The sequence below is a fragment of the Borostomias antarcticus genome (genome assembly GCF_949987555.1).
Source record: "Borostomias antarcticus genome assembly, chromosome: 2".
In the NCBI taxonomy this organism is placed as follows: domain Eukaryota; kingdom Metazoa; phylum Chordata; class Actinopteri; order Stomiiformes; family Stomiidae; genus Borostomias; species Borostomias antarcticus.
The window spans coordinates 12,336,616-12,353,610 of record NC_140235.1 but is presented as its reverse complement, the minus strand read 5'-3'; the positions used below and the strand labels follow the sequence as shown (position 1 = coordinate 12,353,610).

The window sequence follows — 16,995 nt, the reverse complement described above, 5'->3', positions numbered from 1 at the left end:
GCCTCCTCAGGAACCACTGTAGCAGGAGGGTGAGTGAGGCAGGGGGGCGTGGAGCAATCTAGCGCTTTTGTATAATGTTCTCCCGCATGACACACTGGGCTTCATACCTCTCTCTCTCCTTTTCTTTGTAGTCCGGATGAGATGTGTGGAGGTGGGTGTAATAATCTATGATACTGCAGTATTGTTGGAAAAGTGGACATAAGTGCACTCTCTGATAAACATCTTTGATAAACTTTCTATCTTTGTGATTTGCCCAGTAGGAGACAAGCACATAAATTGCATTTGACAGTGAAAAATATTGGTTGTACGATCTCCCGCTGCCATGCTTTGTTGTGAAGAGTGGTGCCCCCCCCCCCCTCAGCGGGGGGTCTGTCGTCCAGTCGAACGCCGCCCACCTCTCCGTCCCCTACGACGCCGGGCCCAAACCACCTGGGCGTCATCTCTCGCGGTTGGGCGCACGCGGGCTCGCCTCTGAAGGTTAAGCGCCAGCTATCAATCACGCTGACTGTAGTCGGCGTGACGCGTATTGAGCCAAAGCTCGCGCTGATGTACTGCCATGCCGCACTTCATCTTGTCGGCACTTAACAGAGGCATTTCAAGCTTGAGCTGAGCATGCTAATGCTTGCTCATTGGTTAGTCATCAGGTACAACACAAGACGCTCTCAAGAACATTAAGATTTGTCCGATGTTTCTCGTTCAAGACATCACTCTTTATGAGAAAAGACATGGAGATCGTCAGTGTCACAGAGACACTAAGAGCAAGCGGAATTACAGCCTGACAAACTATCCATTGGCTGGTTGTCAAAGCGACAGGGGTCCCCGACATCAAAACATCTGGCTGTGGGGCTTGTAGCGCATGACGCTGCTAATCTAAGGGAAACACGGAGCAGAAGGAAGTAGTTTATTCTCCCTTCATCTTCATAGAAGCTCAAACTGTTGGTTCAGTTATGAGTTTAAGAGCCGTCTCTCTCTCTCTCTCTCTCAAAACCTCTGTTGCCGCAGCACACAGGCATGGGGTTCTAATCGACTCTAAAGCAGCCATTACAAGAGCAAGAATCGGTAAAGCGAATACATCTGTCTAATGCGGAATGCACTGTGACAAAAGCACAAAGCGACGCGTCAGACAGCACTTGAAATGTTTGCCTCTTATCGGCGACGGTCGGGCCTCGATCTACTGTAGCTCGGAGCGTGGCAGCGGGGGGGGTGCAAGCAAAACCACTCAGATTGTTCACATTAGCCGGGTATGCAGGCTATAAACAAGCCTCTTAACACTGGAGAAACGACAGAGTTTCCCCCGGTGCTGCATGTACAGAACGAGGAGCCGTCAGGAGCAAGGGAGACACCTAGGACCATCACCCATAACCCAACAGCAGCCAGGCCAGGCGCCAGCTGAGCACGCCAGGCCAGCTCGCTCTCCGCCCGCCGTGGCCTACGGTAAGGCTCGGCCACGCGGCACGTGGATTTATGAAGCACCTCCTTCCACCGTGACAGACATTACGCCATGGTGCGGTAGTCAATAGCGATGACCTCTGAAGGTTATCGTGTGTCGCCGGCTCGCTGATTGATAGACGCTCGGCCGCCCCTCACATGGTCGCCCTAAAAATAGAACGGTGTAGCAGCTATCAGAGATAAGAGGAAAATTAAATTAAAAAAGGGTAAAAACGACGAGAGGAGAGGAGGGATGTCGATGTCGGGACACGCACGCATGCACGCACGCACACACACACACACACACACACACACACACCCACACACACACACACACACACACACACACACACACACACACACACACACACACACTCACACACACACACACACGTCTCTCTGTATCTTCATCTGTGAGCTAAGCTGACACGGAGGCAGCAGAGAAGGCATTGAAAACTCTCACTGGATAATGAGGGAGCCATTTTGGGGCCTGGTGGTGAGGCGCGGCCGCACGCACAGCGAAGGGGGCTGAAGACCAGGTACAGAGGTCTTTTTCAATATTCCCATGCATTGCTTGGAGTGAGCTTCACTGACAGGAGCAGTGAATCAGATAAAATACACTAATAAAAGTCAAATTGCCTCAGCGTTTTTTGTTTTTTTTTTGCTTTAAAGTCGCACTGAAACGGACGTTTGAGATCATCTAACTTCCGTAGTTTGACGTATTTCCAACGCAAACAAGCTATGAGGGTGGGACATATGTTTAGAGGAATTTGATTGGAACATTGACAAGTGGACAGGTTTTAAGAACTTTAGACAGATTCGATAGAAGGATAGCGTTGATTGACGGGAGGATGTCGTGAATTTATTGGCCTAAAATCTAAGGTACCTGTTGTCGTCATTGCACGTGACCTACCGTTTTCCAGGAAGTAAGAAATGATATACTTTGATATAAGATTACAACAAAAGTAGAATTTTGTAATTTTTTTGGGCATACATACATCGTTGAATAGGTTGAACACTATGACCAATTATGTGAACCAAAATGGGACAGAATGCTTTTTTCATTTCAGTGCGACTTTAAACCCTGGGAGACATAAGTCATGAATCACCTATGATTCAAAAGAACGTTTTGCTTCCTCACATTTAATTCATTCCGGCTCATTCCATACAAGTGGAGGCTGTTTATTCAAGGTCTTTTCCAGCTCTGCAGCACATGGACTGTGATGACCCCAATAAGCACGAATGAGTGAATATCCACACTTGTGGAGCCCGAGGTCGTTTGAAGGCATAATTAGCTTTTATTTCTTTTATAATTTAATTTAATCTTATTTCATCTGATGTGTTTATTTTCCCCTTGGCTGGTTGGTTTGAAGCGCTTTGCTAACATACTGTAGTCCGATTTAGTCAACAGACCATTTAAGAACTGATTAGATTCGGGTTGCTGTTTAATTTGATATGCATACGGAACACAGCTGAAGTAAGGCGAGCGTAAAACGATTGCTCTCAGATGTTTAAAGGAAATACCATCGTTCTGAATACTGGACAGATGCACACGGGCTACTCATCAGGGTCAGAGGTCACAAGTCGACTGTGAGTCCAGTTCAACTGAAAAACCACCTGGATTCCTGTCACAGATGCCCGATAGTTGTTCAGAGGAGGGTGTTATGAAAGGGAATCCAACCTGAGCGTAGTTGTCCTCAATCCAGCTCTTCACGGTCCGCAGGGCAATTTCAGCTGCAGGTTCATTGGGAAAACCTGGGGAGAAGAGATAGGCATGCTGGGTTACAATCAGCAAACAGACAGACAGACAGACAGAAGACAGACAGGCAGAAGACAGACAGACAGACAGACAGACAGACAGACAGACAGACAGACAGACAGACAGACAGACAGAAGACAGACAGGCAGAAGACAGACAGACAGACAGACAGAAGACAGACAGGCAGAAGACAGACAGACAGACAGACAGACAGAAGACAGACAGGCAGAAGACAGACAGACAGACAGACAGACAGACAGACAGACAGACAGACAGACAGACAGACAGACAGACAGACAGGCAGGCAGACCGCTGACTGGCTTTAAAGTAATGATCAATGGAGTATTCCAGAAGGTGTCAGAAATCAGTCAGAAATCTGGCAGTGTGTCATATAGACGTGGGAAGCGTGTTGCCAGATGCATGAAAAGCAGATCAACAGGAGCGATCCTGCTGGGTGTGAAATAAACATATCCCATCTGACTCAGAGAAACAGACAGGATGCACAAGCTACACACTGGCGAGCGCACGCACACGCACACACACAAATATGTACCGTGTCTGTAAAAACCATTCACCCTCCTTGGGCCATTTCCCATTTTATTGTTACAACATGGAATCAAAATGGATTTGTTGTAGTTTTTGTCACTGATAAAGTGGGAAAACAATCAACCTATTTCCTAAATTAATTTCGAAAAATAATAATAATTCTCAATTGGATTGAAGTCTGGTCTTTGACTGGGCCATTCCACTGTTCCAGATATTGACTTTTTTGGTTTTAAACCATTCCAGTGTGGTTTTGGCTGTATGTGTTGGGTCAATGACCTGCTGGAAGATGTCTCTCCTCCTGATTCCTAGATCTCTCCTTTCAGGGTTTCCAGGGTTTCCTCCAGGATTTCTCTGTACTTTGTTTTTATCTATCTCTGTGAGTTCCAGTCCCTGCTGCTGAGAAGCATCCCCATAGCCTGATGCTGCCACCACCATGTTCCACGGTAGTGGTGATATTTAGGTTGATGTGCCATGCTAGGCTTGCGACAAACATATACTGAGACTAAAATCAAGCTGTTCCACTAAGCGGGTAGTGTTGAGGCCAAAATATTTTGATTTTCGTCTCATCAGACCATAGAATCTTCTTCCACTTTAGTCTCCCACATGCCTTCGGGGAGACTCTAGACGAGATTTTATGTGAGTTGTTTTCTTCTTGCTGTTCTCCCAGATGTGTGAGGAGCCCGGGCTGTTATTGTTAATCCACCTCTGTCTTTTCTCCCTCCCACAAAAAATCCCTCCAGTGCGACCGGGGGCCCATGGAGAGATGTGTGTCTAACTGACATATTAATCACAGCAGCACGGCCGGCTCAGGAACGCTACCTCGGTGTTAACACAATGTATCGATCGTGCACGAATAGATTGTGAGTGGATTAATTTTTAATAAGACAAGGGAGGAGGCTCTGTAGGATACTGACCCCAAGACCACCATCATCATCAGCTTCATTAGTGGAGATCCTCTCATTTCAAGATCCCCGACAGCGTGCCGGCAGTCCCCCAGCAGCTATTTACTGAGATTTAGGGCTGAAACCGCTGACCACAAGCTGCCGTGTAGCCTGCTTGAGGTCAAGACCTCCGGAACAGTCCCCATCTACTGTACCAATACAGGGGTCACTATAAACCCACAGCGACAACCTCTAGCCCCATGAACATGAGGTCAGAACTCACAGAACCGACGCGACGTGACACACACAGCCTTTCACACTAAGATAAATAAGCAGTGACCTCCGACGTTGCAGCCAGATGTAAGGATGAGTGGGAGATCAAAAAACACTTGTCCTCATTCACCAATATCTTCAGTTCTGTTCTTAAATGTCTTCCTAAGAACGTTTCTAAAGAAAGTTCCCGTCTGATTCACGGCGTGTTCGTAAACCGCTGGATGAGTTCGCACCTGCCTTCTCATAATGATGAATCCCATGGTTTCGCAAATTGAATGCGCGTGGCCGTACACCCGAATTAGCATAGGTAAGCTCACTGCCAGCCCCATATAAGGAAACTACAGGATCGTGCCAGATATCACTTCTCAGTATGAATTCTGGTCATCCGCGCCCTCAACTTGCCAAACTTTTGATAGCATAATGTTTAAGGCGGGGTTGTGTCAGGTGTGTTGTCAAGTCAGAGGACTGCAGGTCGAATCCAGCGTGGGCAATCAAAGTCAGATTTTTATGTACAGTAGCCAAGTATAGTAGGCTGCCTCCTACACGAGTCCTACAGTATGAGGAATTGACTTTGGTGCATAAACGTAGCCAGGCAGCACAGTGCAAAATACATGTACATGTCAAAGTGATAGAATACAATATACAATCACTTACAGTCTACACGAATGTAGGCTATAAAATATACAGCTGTCAACGCGGCATGTCCAAATGAAAATCAGAGAAAGAAAGATCAGACACATAGTTGGACCCGGCGCATTGGGGATATTATTGGAAAGACAGCACTTTGTAAAATAATGAAAACCATTATTATAAGATATTATAAATGATACAAATATGTATTGTCTGTCAATCCTGTAATGTTATACTGTACAACTGTAGATTTGAAGTAAACACAATCACAAATGATTTTAAATTAGCATGTCTTTCGCACGGATATGTCCACAGCCTACATGACTGCCATGTTCGTAGATTCTGTTCTTATTTTCCACATGTGAGAATCTTCTTGGAAACGGTGTAAGTGGAGCTTCAGAAGAAATGTTTTCTAAGAGTTTCTTAACTTTGTTCATGAATGAGGCCCAGAGTCTTTCTTTCCCGTTGTTCCTCCTTTCCTTCGCCCTGCTGTCCCTGTCCGTCAGAGAACAGTGTGTGGAGCACAAATAAAGGGGTCTTGACTGCATACATGGCTGCCGTTTTATCCCCCCCCCCCCCCCCCCCGATGTCTGAGTCTGACGTCTCTCTCCCCACCCCTTCTATCCCTACATCTCTCGTTTTCTCTTTCTCTACCCACCCCCCCTCCCGCTCTCTCCTTCGCTGACAGCTGTGGCTTCCTCTGCATAGCCCAGGATTAAAGTGCTGCTGAAGGGGGGGGTGAGCTGAATACCAGCCTGGCTGGAGCAGCGGGGCCTGCTGAACGCCTACACCGCCTCCTTCACCACCTCCTCCTCCTCCTTCTCCTCGGCCTGTTCGCCTCCCTCCACAGGCCCTGGGCAGCTGCACGTTCAGGGTACAGTATGATCCTCCACCACTCTTCAATCAGGTCATGTGATCCCTCCGGTCCAATCAACAGTGGACAGTGATTAACCTCTGCATCTCCACTGCAACGATATCCCGTGTCAGGTGACTTGTCCCCGCCCCCGGAGCCCTGCTCAATGCAGCTGTACAGACTGGGTTCAGCCTGTCGCAAGCAAATAACACCCAGGCAGGTGTGTGAAGAGACGGGAAAGCTGACAAATGTACCTTGGGATGTAAACAGCTGCCTGTGAAGAGCGCACAACAGGCAGATGAGTAAGCAAATGAACAAACAAACAAACAAACAAACAAACAAACAAACAAATAAATAAATAAATAAATAAATAAATAAATAAATAAATAAATAAATAAATAAATAAATAAATAAACAAACAAACAAACAAACAAACAAACAAACAAACAAACAAACATTGCACCAGGGAGACAGCCCCCCTTATTCTCTACCTCTCTGCAGCCTTCTCAGAAAGAGAGAAAGAGAGAGAGAGATAGAGAGAGAGTGCGAGAGAGCTAGGTGGGGCCGAGCAACATTAAATCTTCCGCTGCGAACAGGTCTTAATCATAAAAGAGAGGGCTGCTCTCGCCAAAAGCAGAGGGCGGCCGGCGGCCAGTACCTTTAATCTATTTAGCGTGCAGTTTCTACAAATGCAGTATTGATCTGAGCATCATACCTATTAATCATAGCAGAGATAGAGAGAGAGATAGATAGAGATGTAGGGGAGAGAGAGCTGGAGGGAAGAGGCGGGCGGAGTCAGGGGTAACCGGGAGGTGACCTTGTGCAGCCTATCAGAGGACAGTTCCTCTGGAGGGCAGCCCGCACTTGTCAAGGTCAACAGCAGCGGTCTGAGCTACAGTACCTACAGTACTCCTCCCAGCCTGGACCCATGTTTATGCACTCCATACTCCAACCCTCCTTCCCCCCCCTCCCCCCCTCCCTCCCTCCCTCCCTCCCTCCCTCCATCAATCCATCCCAGAATACTCCCTCCAACCATCCCAGAATACTCCCTCCAACCATCCCAGAATACTCCCTCCAACCATCCCAGAATACTCCCTCCCTCCCTCCCTCCCTCCCTCCCTCCCTCCCTCCCTCCCTCCCTCCCTCCCTCCCTCCCTCCCTCCTTCCATACCAGAATACTCCTCTGTCCCTCCCTCCATCCACCCATCCCTCAATACTCCCTCCATCCCTCCTTCCACCCCAGAATACTCCTCCCTCCATCCCTCCATCCTATCTTGTCTGCCGGTGGAGATTGATCTGGCACCACAGTGCCACAGGGTGTCCTGCTGTTTCAATCTATACGACCCACACGTGCTCGCTGTGGCTTCACCACTTACGGACGCTTTTCAAACAGTCGACGAGCTCAACTTCCTTCAGGCTTCAGCACACCGACCTTCTACACCTCATCAAGAGTTCAGTCGGTCTTCAGGACCCCCTCCCTTCTTTTTCTCTCCTTTCGATCGTTCCATCTTTCTCCCCGTCTCTCATTCCATGCCTCTCGTGCTCCATTTGCTGTGGCGGAGGGTTCACTGGAACCTCATCTGTCACGGGGTGCAGAGGGGTGCTGGGTTGGACTAGTGGGGGAGGGAGGGGGGCCCTGCCCCTCCCCCCACTCCTGCTTGGCTCCCCCCCACTCTCTCTCACCTCCCCGCCCACCCTCTCTCTCTCTCCCACCCCCTCTCTCTCTCCCTCCCCCTCCCACACCCTCTCTCTCTCCCTCCCCCTCTCTCCCTTCCTCCCCCCCCCCCCCCCCCCCCCACCCTCTCTCCCTCTCTCTCAGGCTGGGACTACAGTGGGCTCGGGGAGATTTGTCTTAGCGAGGAGCGCTCTGCTGATGGGATCTGTGCGGCGCGGCGCCACTGATGAGGACTCAGGTGGCGCAGTGTTATTTCTGCTGAGAGCTCCCCTACTCCATCACCGACCGGAGCACAGCGGACCATACGCCAGAGAGAGGCGGGCGGAGAGGGAGAGAGAGGGAGGAAGAGAGAGAGCAGTAGGCCACATGGGTAGACTGAAGAGCAGAGAACCCAATAATGATTATAAAGCATTACCATAGTACCACAGTACCAGCCATTCCCCTCCGTAATCATTTCTGATTGGCTCTTGTGTCCTGGGGGAACATGAATACTGCTTTGAGTAAGACTATTCTAGGCTACAGAGGGCCTACGTGATTGGATGAATGCAGGGCGGACATTGTCAGGGACGTATACAGTATACTGTACAACTCCGGCACGGAACATTCTGGAACAGCTGCGGAGGCCTCGGTGTCCCCACCCTGAGATGGGGAGAGCACAGAGGTGCTGTCACCCCGTGTCGGGCCCGGGAGGAGAGGAGAGGTGACCCTGGAGGAGGAGTGACTCGCCAGGCTGGAGGACGGAGCCGCCCCCCCCCCCCCCCGCCCCCGTACCCCCGAGGACTCCTGACGCCGTCACAGCCTGGGTGTCAAATGGCCTGGAGCACCACGCTGAACCGACACTGGGACGCGGCAGGGCTGTGACCATGACCGACTTTACAGCCCAGGGAAAGGAGAGACACAGGGAGAGTACAGGGAGAGCTGGTGGTTGAGAGAGAGAGAATGAGAGAGAGAATGAGAGAGAGAGAGAGAGAGAGAGAGAGAGAGAGAGAGAGAGGGGGGAAGACGGGGAGATAAAGAGTTGAGGAGAAAGAGAGCAGCCTCTGTAGCTCCACAGATGATGATGACCTTGGAAACAGTCCACAGGTAGACGACACGCTCGTCCTACATGCTAAAATTAACAGCTGACATTTTATTTCTCTTCAAAACACTTTGTGGCGACTGATACGCGACCATTAAAAAAAAAAGTTTTTCAAAGGGCTAAATCCATTGTCCTCTGGGTGGGTAAAGTATTTTTACATCTGGCTCTGTCATCCATGGGAATGGTGGAGCAGGGCTAGTGTTGAGTACAAAGCACACCGTGTAGCCGTGGTAAATGGACTGGGGGGCCCCTTCTCCCTCCCAGTCGCACGCACACTGGAACCCACTGATACAGCACATCGTCTGCGTGCACCCAGAGACTCTCGACTGAGTCAGGCTCCCTAAGCTCCCCAAAGTGAATCCGCCAGATTTCAGGCATGAGCGTCTTCTGCCCGTAGCCAGCCTCCGGGTCTCTGCTGGGGGAGGGATAAGGTGTCTGTGAACGGCTCCCCCCCCCCTCTAATCCCGGACAGAGAGGGAGGGAGTCAGGAGGCCTGGGCCGGCCTGACCCCTCTTGATCTGGGCGCCAGTGTGTCAACAACCCCCCCCCCCCTCGCAGAGACAGGATGAGACAGAGGTGTAGGTGAGCAGTGAACGGGTACTGATAGTCGGCCATGGGAGACACCGTGTTTAAGAGACCGGCTGGATAGTGTTATTGATGCAACGCGCGGCGGCGGAATCTGTCAGGCACATCGGAAGCGCGATGCCCCTATCTTTGGAGCCGCGCGGCGCCGGTGTGGGCCTGGCTACTCCCGTGCCAAGATTGATCACTGCCAGTGCCTCCGAAACCTCAAGGCGCATTACGCTGGCACTTCTAAAGCGCTCTCCCACTGCCAGCACAGATGAGCTCTCCGCAAGGTCTCTTATACGAGTCGTCAGAACACATGCTCTGGTTGAAATACTTCAGCTCAAGAGGAAGAGGTATTTCTTATTTATTCACCTGTGTGTGTGTGTGTGTGTGTGTGTGTGTTCATGTGTGTGTTTCTGTGTGTGTGTGTTTCTGTGTGTGTGAGTGTTTGTATGTGTGTGTGTGATGGAGTGAGCGGGGGTTTTGTAGTGAGTGAGGGAGATGTAGTGTGGCTAGTATTAGAGAGAAGAGATGGAGAAGGTGGACGAAGCCGGCCGGGAGACGGAGTGACCTCTATTGCTCCGGGCAGCGGGACTCCAGCGTGACTATCAGCGCCCCGATCTTGTAAGACACAGAGAGGTGCCTCCTCCTCGGAAGGAATAATCCGTTTGAACCCGGGTCGCGTGGCTGTGATTGATGGGCAAACAGGAGCAGCACTTAATAACCTCAATCACGCCGCGCGACCCCGTGGCCCGCGGTGGCCGCCGGTTTGTTTATGGGTGGTACCGCCCGACACGCTAACCGCACCGAAATTCTGTTGAGGCTAATGGGCCGGACTGAGGGATTGGGCTGTCAGCGCGGCGCCAGCCCTCGTTTTTCTTCCCGTGTGTCTGAGGTACCCCCTGTGCACCCCTGCTACCCCCCTACCCCCCCACCTCCACCCCATCCTTCACCTGTCAGTAGTGACTGAGCCCCCTGGAATATGGAGGCGTCAGAGAGTGTCAATTAGCGTTAGCTGTCCTGACAAATCTGTTTTTTTACCCAACCGCAAAGGGCCTTGGATAACTTGTCCCTGATTCCTCTCTGTCTCTATGTGGGGGCTCTGGCTTTTGTTTTGCTGCCACAACCCGAGCCTGTAAATGGGTCACACGCACAGATCAGTACAGCTGCAGGGAGTAGGCGCGCCTTTCATCATTACGTGCTCGAGTTAGACAGCGAGGAAGATAAAGAGACATCCTGGACACGGTGGAGAGAGAGAGAGAGAGAGAGAGAGAGCTCACAAACTGCTTTTATTTCAAAATAATTAGAGATTATACTTTAAAGATACTGTTTGATGTTAACAGAATGTGTGATTCTGACCACTTCTTCAAAAGGGAGAGAGAGAAAAAGAGAGAGAGTGGTAAAGAGACTGAGAGGGAGAGAGAGAGCGAGAGGGACAGAGAGGGAAAAAGAGAGAGAGAGAGAGACAGAGAGAGAGAGAGGTCTAGGATGGAGTTAAAGGTTATTGCCCGCTGGAAGCTGTGCGACCCAGGCTCAGTACGGTGGCAACCTCAGCCTTTGAAGAGCAGAGGTGGGCGGGGGGGCACCAGGACACGATCCCACTGGCAGAGGAGCTACACAGTCAACACCAATCAGCACGGCCCCCCATCAGCCCCACAATGCACTGCACCGAAACTTGGCCTGGTCCACCCCGCCGTGCATCGATCTGTTACCCAGGATGCACTGCCACGATACATGAGAGAAGCATAACCTAATATGCTACACTGTAGGCACAGCTCCATGCACTCATAGCAGATCAAGGGGATACATTGTTTAGGAAAAACACAGAAACAACATGAAAGAGCAAAAAATGATCACGTTGCAGAGATACTGTAAACGCACTAGATATGGTGTAAATACTTTTCATGCAGGAAGTTTATAAAGAAGAAAACTTACCATAGATTCCAGTGGATATGCACGGGAAGGCCTGGGGAGGAGAAAGAGAGAGATGATGGTCAAATCGTGTTCAAATTATAAAACTGACCAGGTGCAGGAAATAATTCACAAATATAATTTCTCAACAAGGGGAAGTGTCTGGCTTGTGAAAAGACTTAACATAATGTCTAACAAAAATGTCGCCTTTTCTATCATTCCACTGCCTTTAATATGGCTCTCAATTGCTGGCTGTTGAAATTTGGTCTTAACTATACTACTTTTCATTTCCTGCTAAGTCAAACACTAACTTGCTGCACATGTGATTCATATTAGGCCTACAGCAATAAAAATCCACCACAGGAATGCAATGAGACCAATAAGAAAACCACATAATGTGGTATATTATAGGACTGCCAGAGGGCTTGATGAAGATACACAGAGCATGAACTATCACACAAAGTCTGTATATTTACTGTACAAATTGTTTTCAGCAAAAATCTAGTTTTACTAGTAGCTTGCCATGATCAACCCAGAACATGAGCATTACTTCTCACACAGACGAGATGTAGTATTTAAACAGTTCACACACTGTTTTACTGTTGCTTTTACCATGTGGTTTTACTTGTTTTAATAACTTAGGGCCAAATCCACAAAAGGATGAGACAAAAAAATAGCATTCAATCCACAAAGCACACGCAAAGGGTGAAAATGATTGCAAACTGCACCGATGAGCAAATAGCTCCACGGCTGCACCAGGCTCATTTGAATGTATGCTTCTACTTCCGTGCAAAATTACTCCAAATAAGCCTCGCGTCTGATCCACACCATGAGCTGCCACAAGCAGTTATAGAGGTGCAAATACCGCTTTTGTAAAGCTGGTATTAACTGCAGCAGTCAGCGAGCACTCTCTCCTTCTGTCTCTCCTCAGAACTTGTGAGGTTTGAGTGGTATTAAATTGACATTGAATGATATTAAGGGCAAAACAAACAGAGGAGGATTTAAAAATAAGTTCAGCTAGCCGTGATGCACAGCAACAAACAGAAGTGATATTTTCTGCAAAAAAACAATCTGTGTCCTGGAATATGGAGAACTGCACTAACAGTCTCTGATATGGATTCCCAAATACGATTTCTCTCAGTTGGGTAAAGATTTCTTGATTGCAGTTTGGCTGCATGTCTCTGCACCTAATTGGTGAGGACAATCAGCTCTCGGTCTGAAGATTTATATTTGTGCTTTCTCTCTGCCATTGTCATGGATATTGTGTTTGTAAATTGCACAAAGGTAGCAAATGTGAGGGTGTTTGCCTGAGCATATCATTAGAGCAACATCTTTTGTGGATATCGTGCTAAACTGGAGCAGATTGCATTGCAATTGCTGTGCAAAATATTGATCTACTGTATTAGCAGGAGCAATCCATTCTGATTTGGGCCTTAGTGCTCTTAATTTGCATTCTGTTTTTATCATTTTTATTTTACACTATCTTTTAATTTTTAATTTTTTAAATGTTTCTTTTAAATCTGTTCTTGTTGTGTTCTCATCTCTATGTGCTACATTGATTTGTATGAATGGTGCTATAGAAATAAAATGACAATGCCATTGACACACACTTTTTTTCAAAATGGTGTCCAAACATGTGTTCAATGTTGCAGTGTAATGAATGTGATGAGAGTTTCACACAGCAGTTATATCTGGGTACGGCCACGGCAGCCAGAGGGTGGACCAGACCTCAGAGGAATCATGGTGGTACGGCTCTCTCTGCATGGTAATCTCCCACTCATGAATACCATAATGAAGCAGATTGATCCATTCCAGAGCCCACTGCCATGGCTGACAGCAACAGATTGAGTTTCATGCATTGATTATTCCTGGAAGTTACACAAGGACTCCGGCTTCCTATCAAATGCCGTAGTGTGTCAGGATCACACCAAAGTCATTCAAGTTTCTACCTTATTATCCAAATTTCATCAATGGCATCAGACACTTTGGACAAGTATCTGAAGTGTGTACAGTACATACTGAAGGGGAATTTTTACTGATAGATTTAACACATTTTCAAGATGAAATTGAATTGCTCTGAATTGAATGGACTGTATAATGAAGAGTCCAACTGGTGCCAAGAGTATATAGTTTAAAGTCTAATAATGCAAAAGTCAATTATAGTTTATCACTTTGGACAGTCGTGATATCAGTCATTATCAGTTATAATATTCACATAAGAGCAGTGAACTCTCCAGGGTTCAAACCTAATAACATTAAAATGGATAAATGAATAAATATATAAACGGGCACAACTGATATTTATGGCTGTCTTTTCTAAAAGATTATAAAAAGTTACCCCCCTGTAATAGTTCTTGCTTTGCAGCACTTTGCACCAGATGTATTATTCAAGCATGGCTTTATAGCTGAAAATAGTTTCATTATTCCTTACTTCTGTAGGCAAGTATATTATGATCCATAGGCCTGGCTCGGAGCTTCCCCCATTACACATTCATCTTTTAAAGTATATTAATAAACAGTAAAGAGAAATGATTTTTTCAAAGGTCCCATTCATCTTCAAAAGCAGCTGAATACGAGCTTTAGTTCCTGCATTCATCACAAGGCGTGGCCACTAAAGCAATGCAATACAATGACAAATGGAAAAAAAAACATTTCGCCACAACATCATCCCAATGATTAATATAATATAAAACAACATCAGAGTTGTAAAATCCATCAAAGAATAACGCAGCAAGTGTTGAAAACGTACCACAGAGAAGCTTGGCTAATTATTTTGTTTCAGTCGCACTGACCCTGTGAAGATGTATTTAACAACATGCTGTTGATACAGTAAGTCATGCCAGCATGATGGTATTTTCAAATCAGTGAAAATAAAACGCTCAATTGGTGTGACACAGAGCTACTAAGATCTAAGCCTGTCAGGTCAATACTAATACTATAAAAAAACAAATAAGACCATGAAGAATGAAGGGCATTCAAGTGACAAATGCCTCTGTAAGTGGGGCATGAGAAGTACAGAGACATTTTTACATATACTCTCTATGTGCAAAAAGCTTTAATTAGAAATATTGCATCTAGATTTTTCATACAAGTGAATAGCTACATGTGGCTGCCACATGCATGCCAGTCTCTTTATGGTTATTTTGGGGAAAGGGGAAAGGATACTGCTTCGTATTTTTATTGACCGGAATTCAAGTTCCGCCTGTCACGGTGAATATGTCTTGTGAGGGCTGATTTAAATCTTTTAGTGAAGGCTTGACCTTTCCAGACGGCAGTCTTGGTCTGATAGAAACCGCGCACGGGGAAGCGTGGAAAAGCACAGGCCAGCGCCTCAGCACCGTTCACCACAGCCTGCTGGGAGGGAGGAAGCAACCGCTTGGCTTAGGTAATAATCATCATGGATCAGTTGATAATGAGGTAAAATGACAGTGTTTGATAATCAAAATAAGAGTATTAATTAAGTACTGCCATATGGGGGCTCTGTCCTTTGAATGCAATTATCCTTTTGTGTATTATTCACCTGCCCACTGGAATCATTATCATACTAGTTGAATCAGTACATTCCCTCAGATCAATTCTGCATTACTATGGGAGACATTAATAAAAAAGGAATTAAGTTATGTCGACATAAGAAACGTGATATGGTGTATCATATTGCAGGGGGGAAATAATGCAACATACAGTATTAATCTGCAGTCGAGACAGCAAAAGTCTGTCTCAATTACACCAGAACATCTTATGCCTACCATGCACTAGAAGACTGAATACTTTTAAAACACTGTGGGTCTGACACCTCTCACATCTACAGACAAATGTGTCAAGTTTTTCGTCACAGACAATAAGATTTCACAAAGACTGGGATCTTGCAGGGTCATTATTTGCAAGACTACATTTAGAGGGCTGCAGCAATTTCTGTCCACGTTCTCCCTTCTATCGTGGTCCAAATATCTCTACCCGGTTGACTGTTTGGTGCTGGAGAGAGAGCACACCTGGTTGTTAACGATGTTCACGTCACTAAACTTCACTATCTGCATGAGCCAAGACTGAAAACTTACGATAACATCAAACATGTTTGATTTTATCGGTGCGTCAAGATCAGAAAAAGACTGACAGCTCGGACTGCCCCCTTACACCAAATGATGGAGATGATGGGAGCGCACTCCGACTCTAGCAGAACTCTCATGATTTTATTCCGAAATTGGAAATTTGTCGGCGAGGGTGAAATTGAGGTTGAAAAGTCACCAGCATTAGAGGTGTCGACAGAAGCGGGGACAGTGGCTTTGTTATTCTCACACTGCTTATAGGCCAAGAAGTCAATTCCCTCCACCTGGAAACCCTGACGCGTTAGTATGAGAACTCGGGAGTGTGGCGATGACACATGGTCAGCATAATCAATTGAAACCCTTTTTATAAGTAGTCTGGCCGATGCATTAAAGGCCATTGATCTCTTGGGGGGAGAAAATGCATTAGGTAATCACTTTTACAGGACAGTGTTAAGCGCCCTGATCTGACAATATGCAGATGTCACATACTGGCTTATAGTGAGGTTGCTGCCCGAAATACTGTAAGATGGAATAGAAATATAATAAAATTGTCCCAAGAGCGAGCCCAGAGTGACATTCTGGCACAGATCCTGTCATTCATCCATTGCTCACTCAAAAAAGCAGAGAATAAATCACTCCCAAGTACACTCCAAGTATTAACGATCTTACGGCTAATCAATACCTGTAAACATCAAGAGACCCGTGTTTTTTTCCTAATGTGCCATAAATTTCAAGATTAGTCCACTTAAAGTCGCACAGAATGAAAAAAGCATTCGGTCCCATTTTGGTCATAGTAGGAAAACAAAGTAATCAATCAGGTGCTCAGCGGGAAGTAAAAAAGTAGTCACCATGGTGCTCTAGGATCGCGAGGAAAATCAATATCAGAAAAGAAGGATGATCCTGGCACTTGAGGAGGGTAGATGATAAAAAGCCTTTATTAATACGTGGCTAATATGTTAAAAAAAAAGTCTACATGTTTCGACCGAAACCGGTCTTCATCAGGACATGGACATGTCCATATTGTCCACCTATTCAACCATGTATGCCCAATAAATTACAAAATTCTACTTTTGTTGTAATCTTATATCAAAGTATATAATTTCTTACTTCCTGGAAAACGGTATGTCACATGCAATTACGACAACAGGTACCTTAGATTTTAGGCCAATAATCTCACAACATCCCCCGTCAATCAACGCTATCATTCTATCGAATCTGTCTAAAGTTCTTAAACCCCGTCCACTTGTCAATGTTCCAATCAAATTCCTCTACACATTATGTCCCACCCTCATAGCTTGTTTGTGTCGGAAATACGTCAAACTACGGAAGTTAGATGATCTCAAACGTCCGT

The 16,995-nt window shown here is 46.7% G+C and overlaps 1 protein-coding gene across 1 annotated transcript in view; it reads right to left on the bottom strand.

Moving 5' to 3' along the window:
- The window catches only part of macrod2 (mono-ADP ribosylhydrolase 2), a 523,589-nt gene that overhangs the window by 103,911 nt on the left and 402,683 nt on the right, over nucleotides 1–16,995 (bottom strand). Inside the window, exons 7-8 of the mRNA XM_084461472.1 lie at nucleotides 11,626–11,656; nucleotides 3,110–3,183 (exon numbers count right to left, since the gene is read on the bottom strand). Of these exons, the coding sequence (XP_084317598.1) occupies nucleotides 3,110–3,183; nucleotides 11,626–11,656 (105 nt within the window). The remainder of the gene's footprint in view (nucleotides 1–3,109; nucleotides 3,184–11,625; nucleotides 11,657–16,995) is intronic.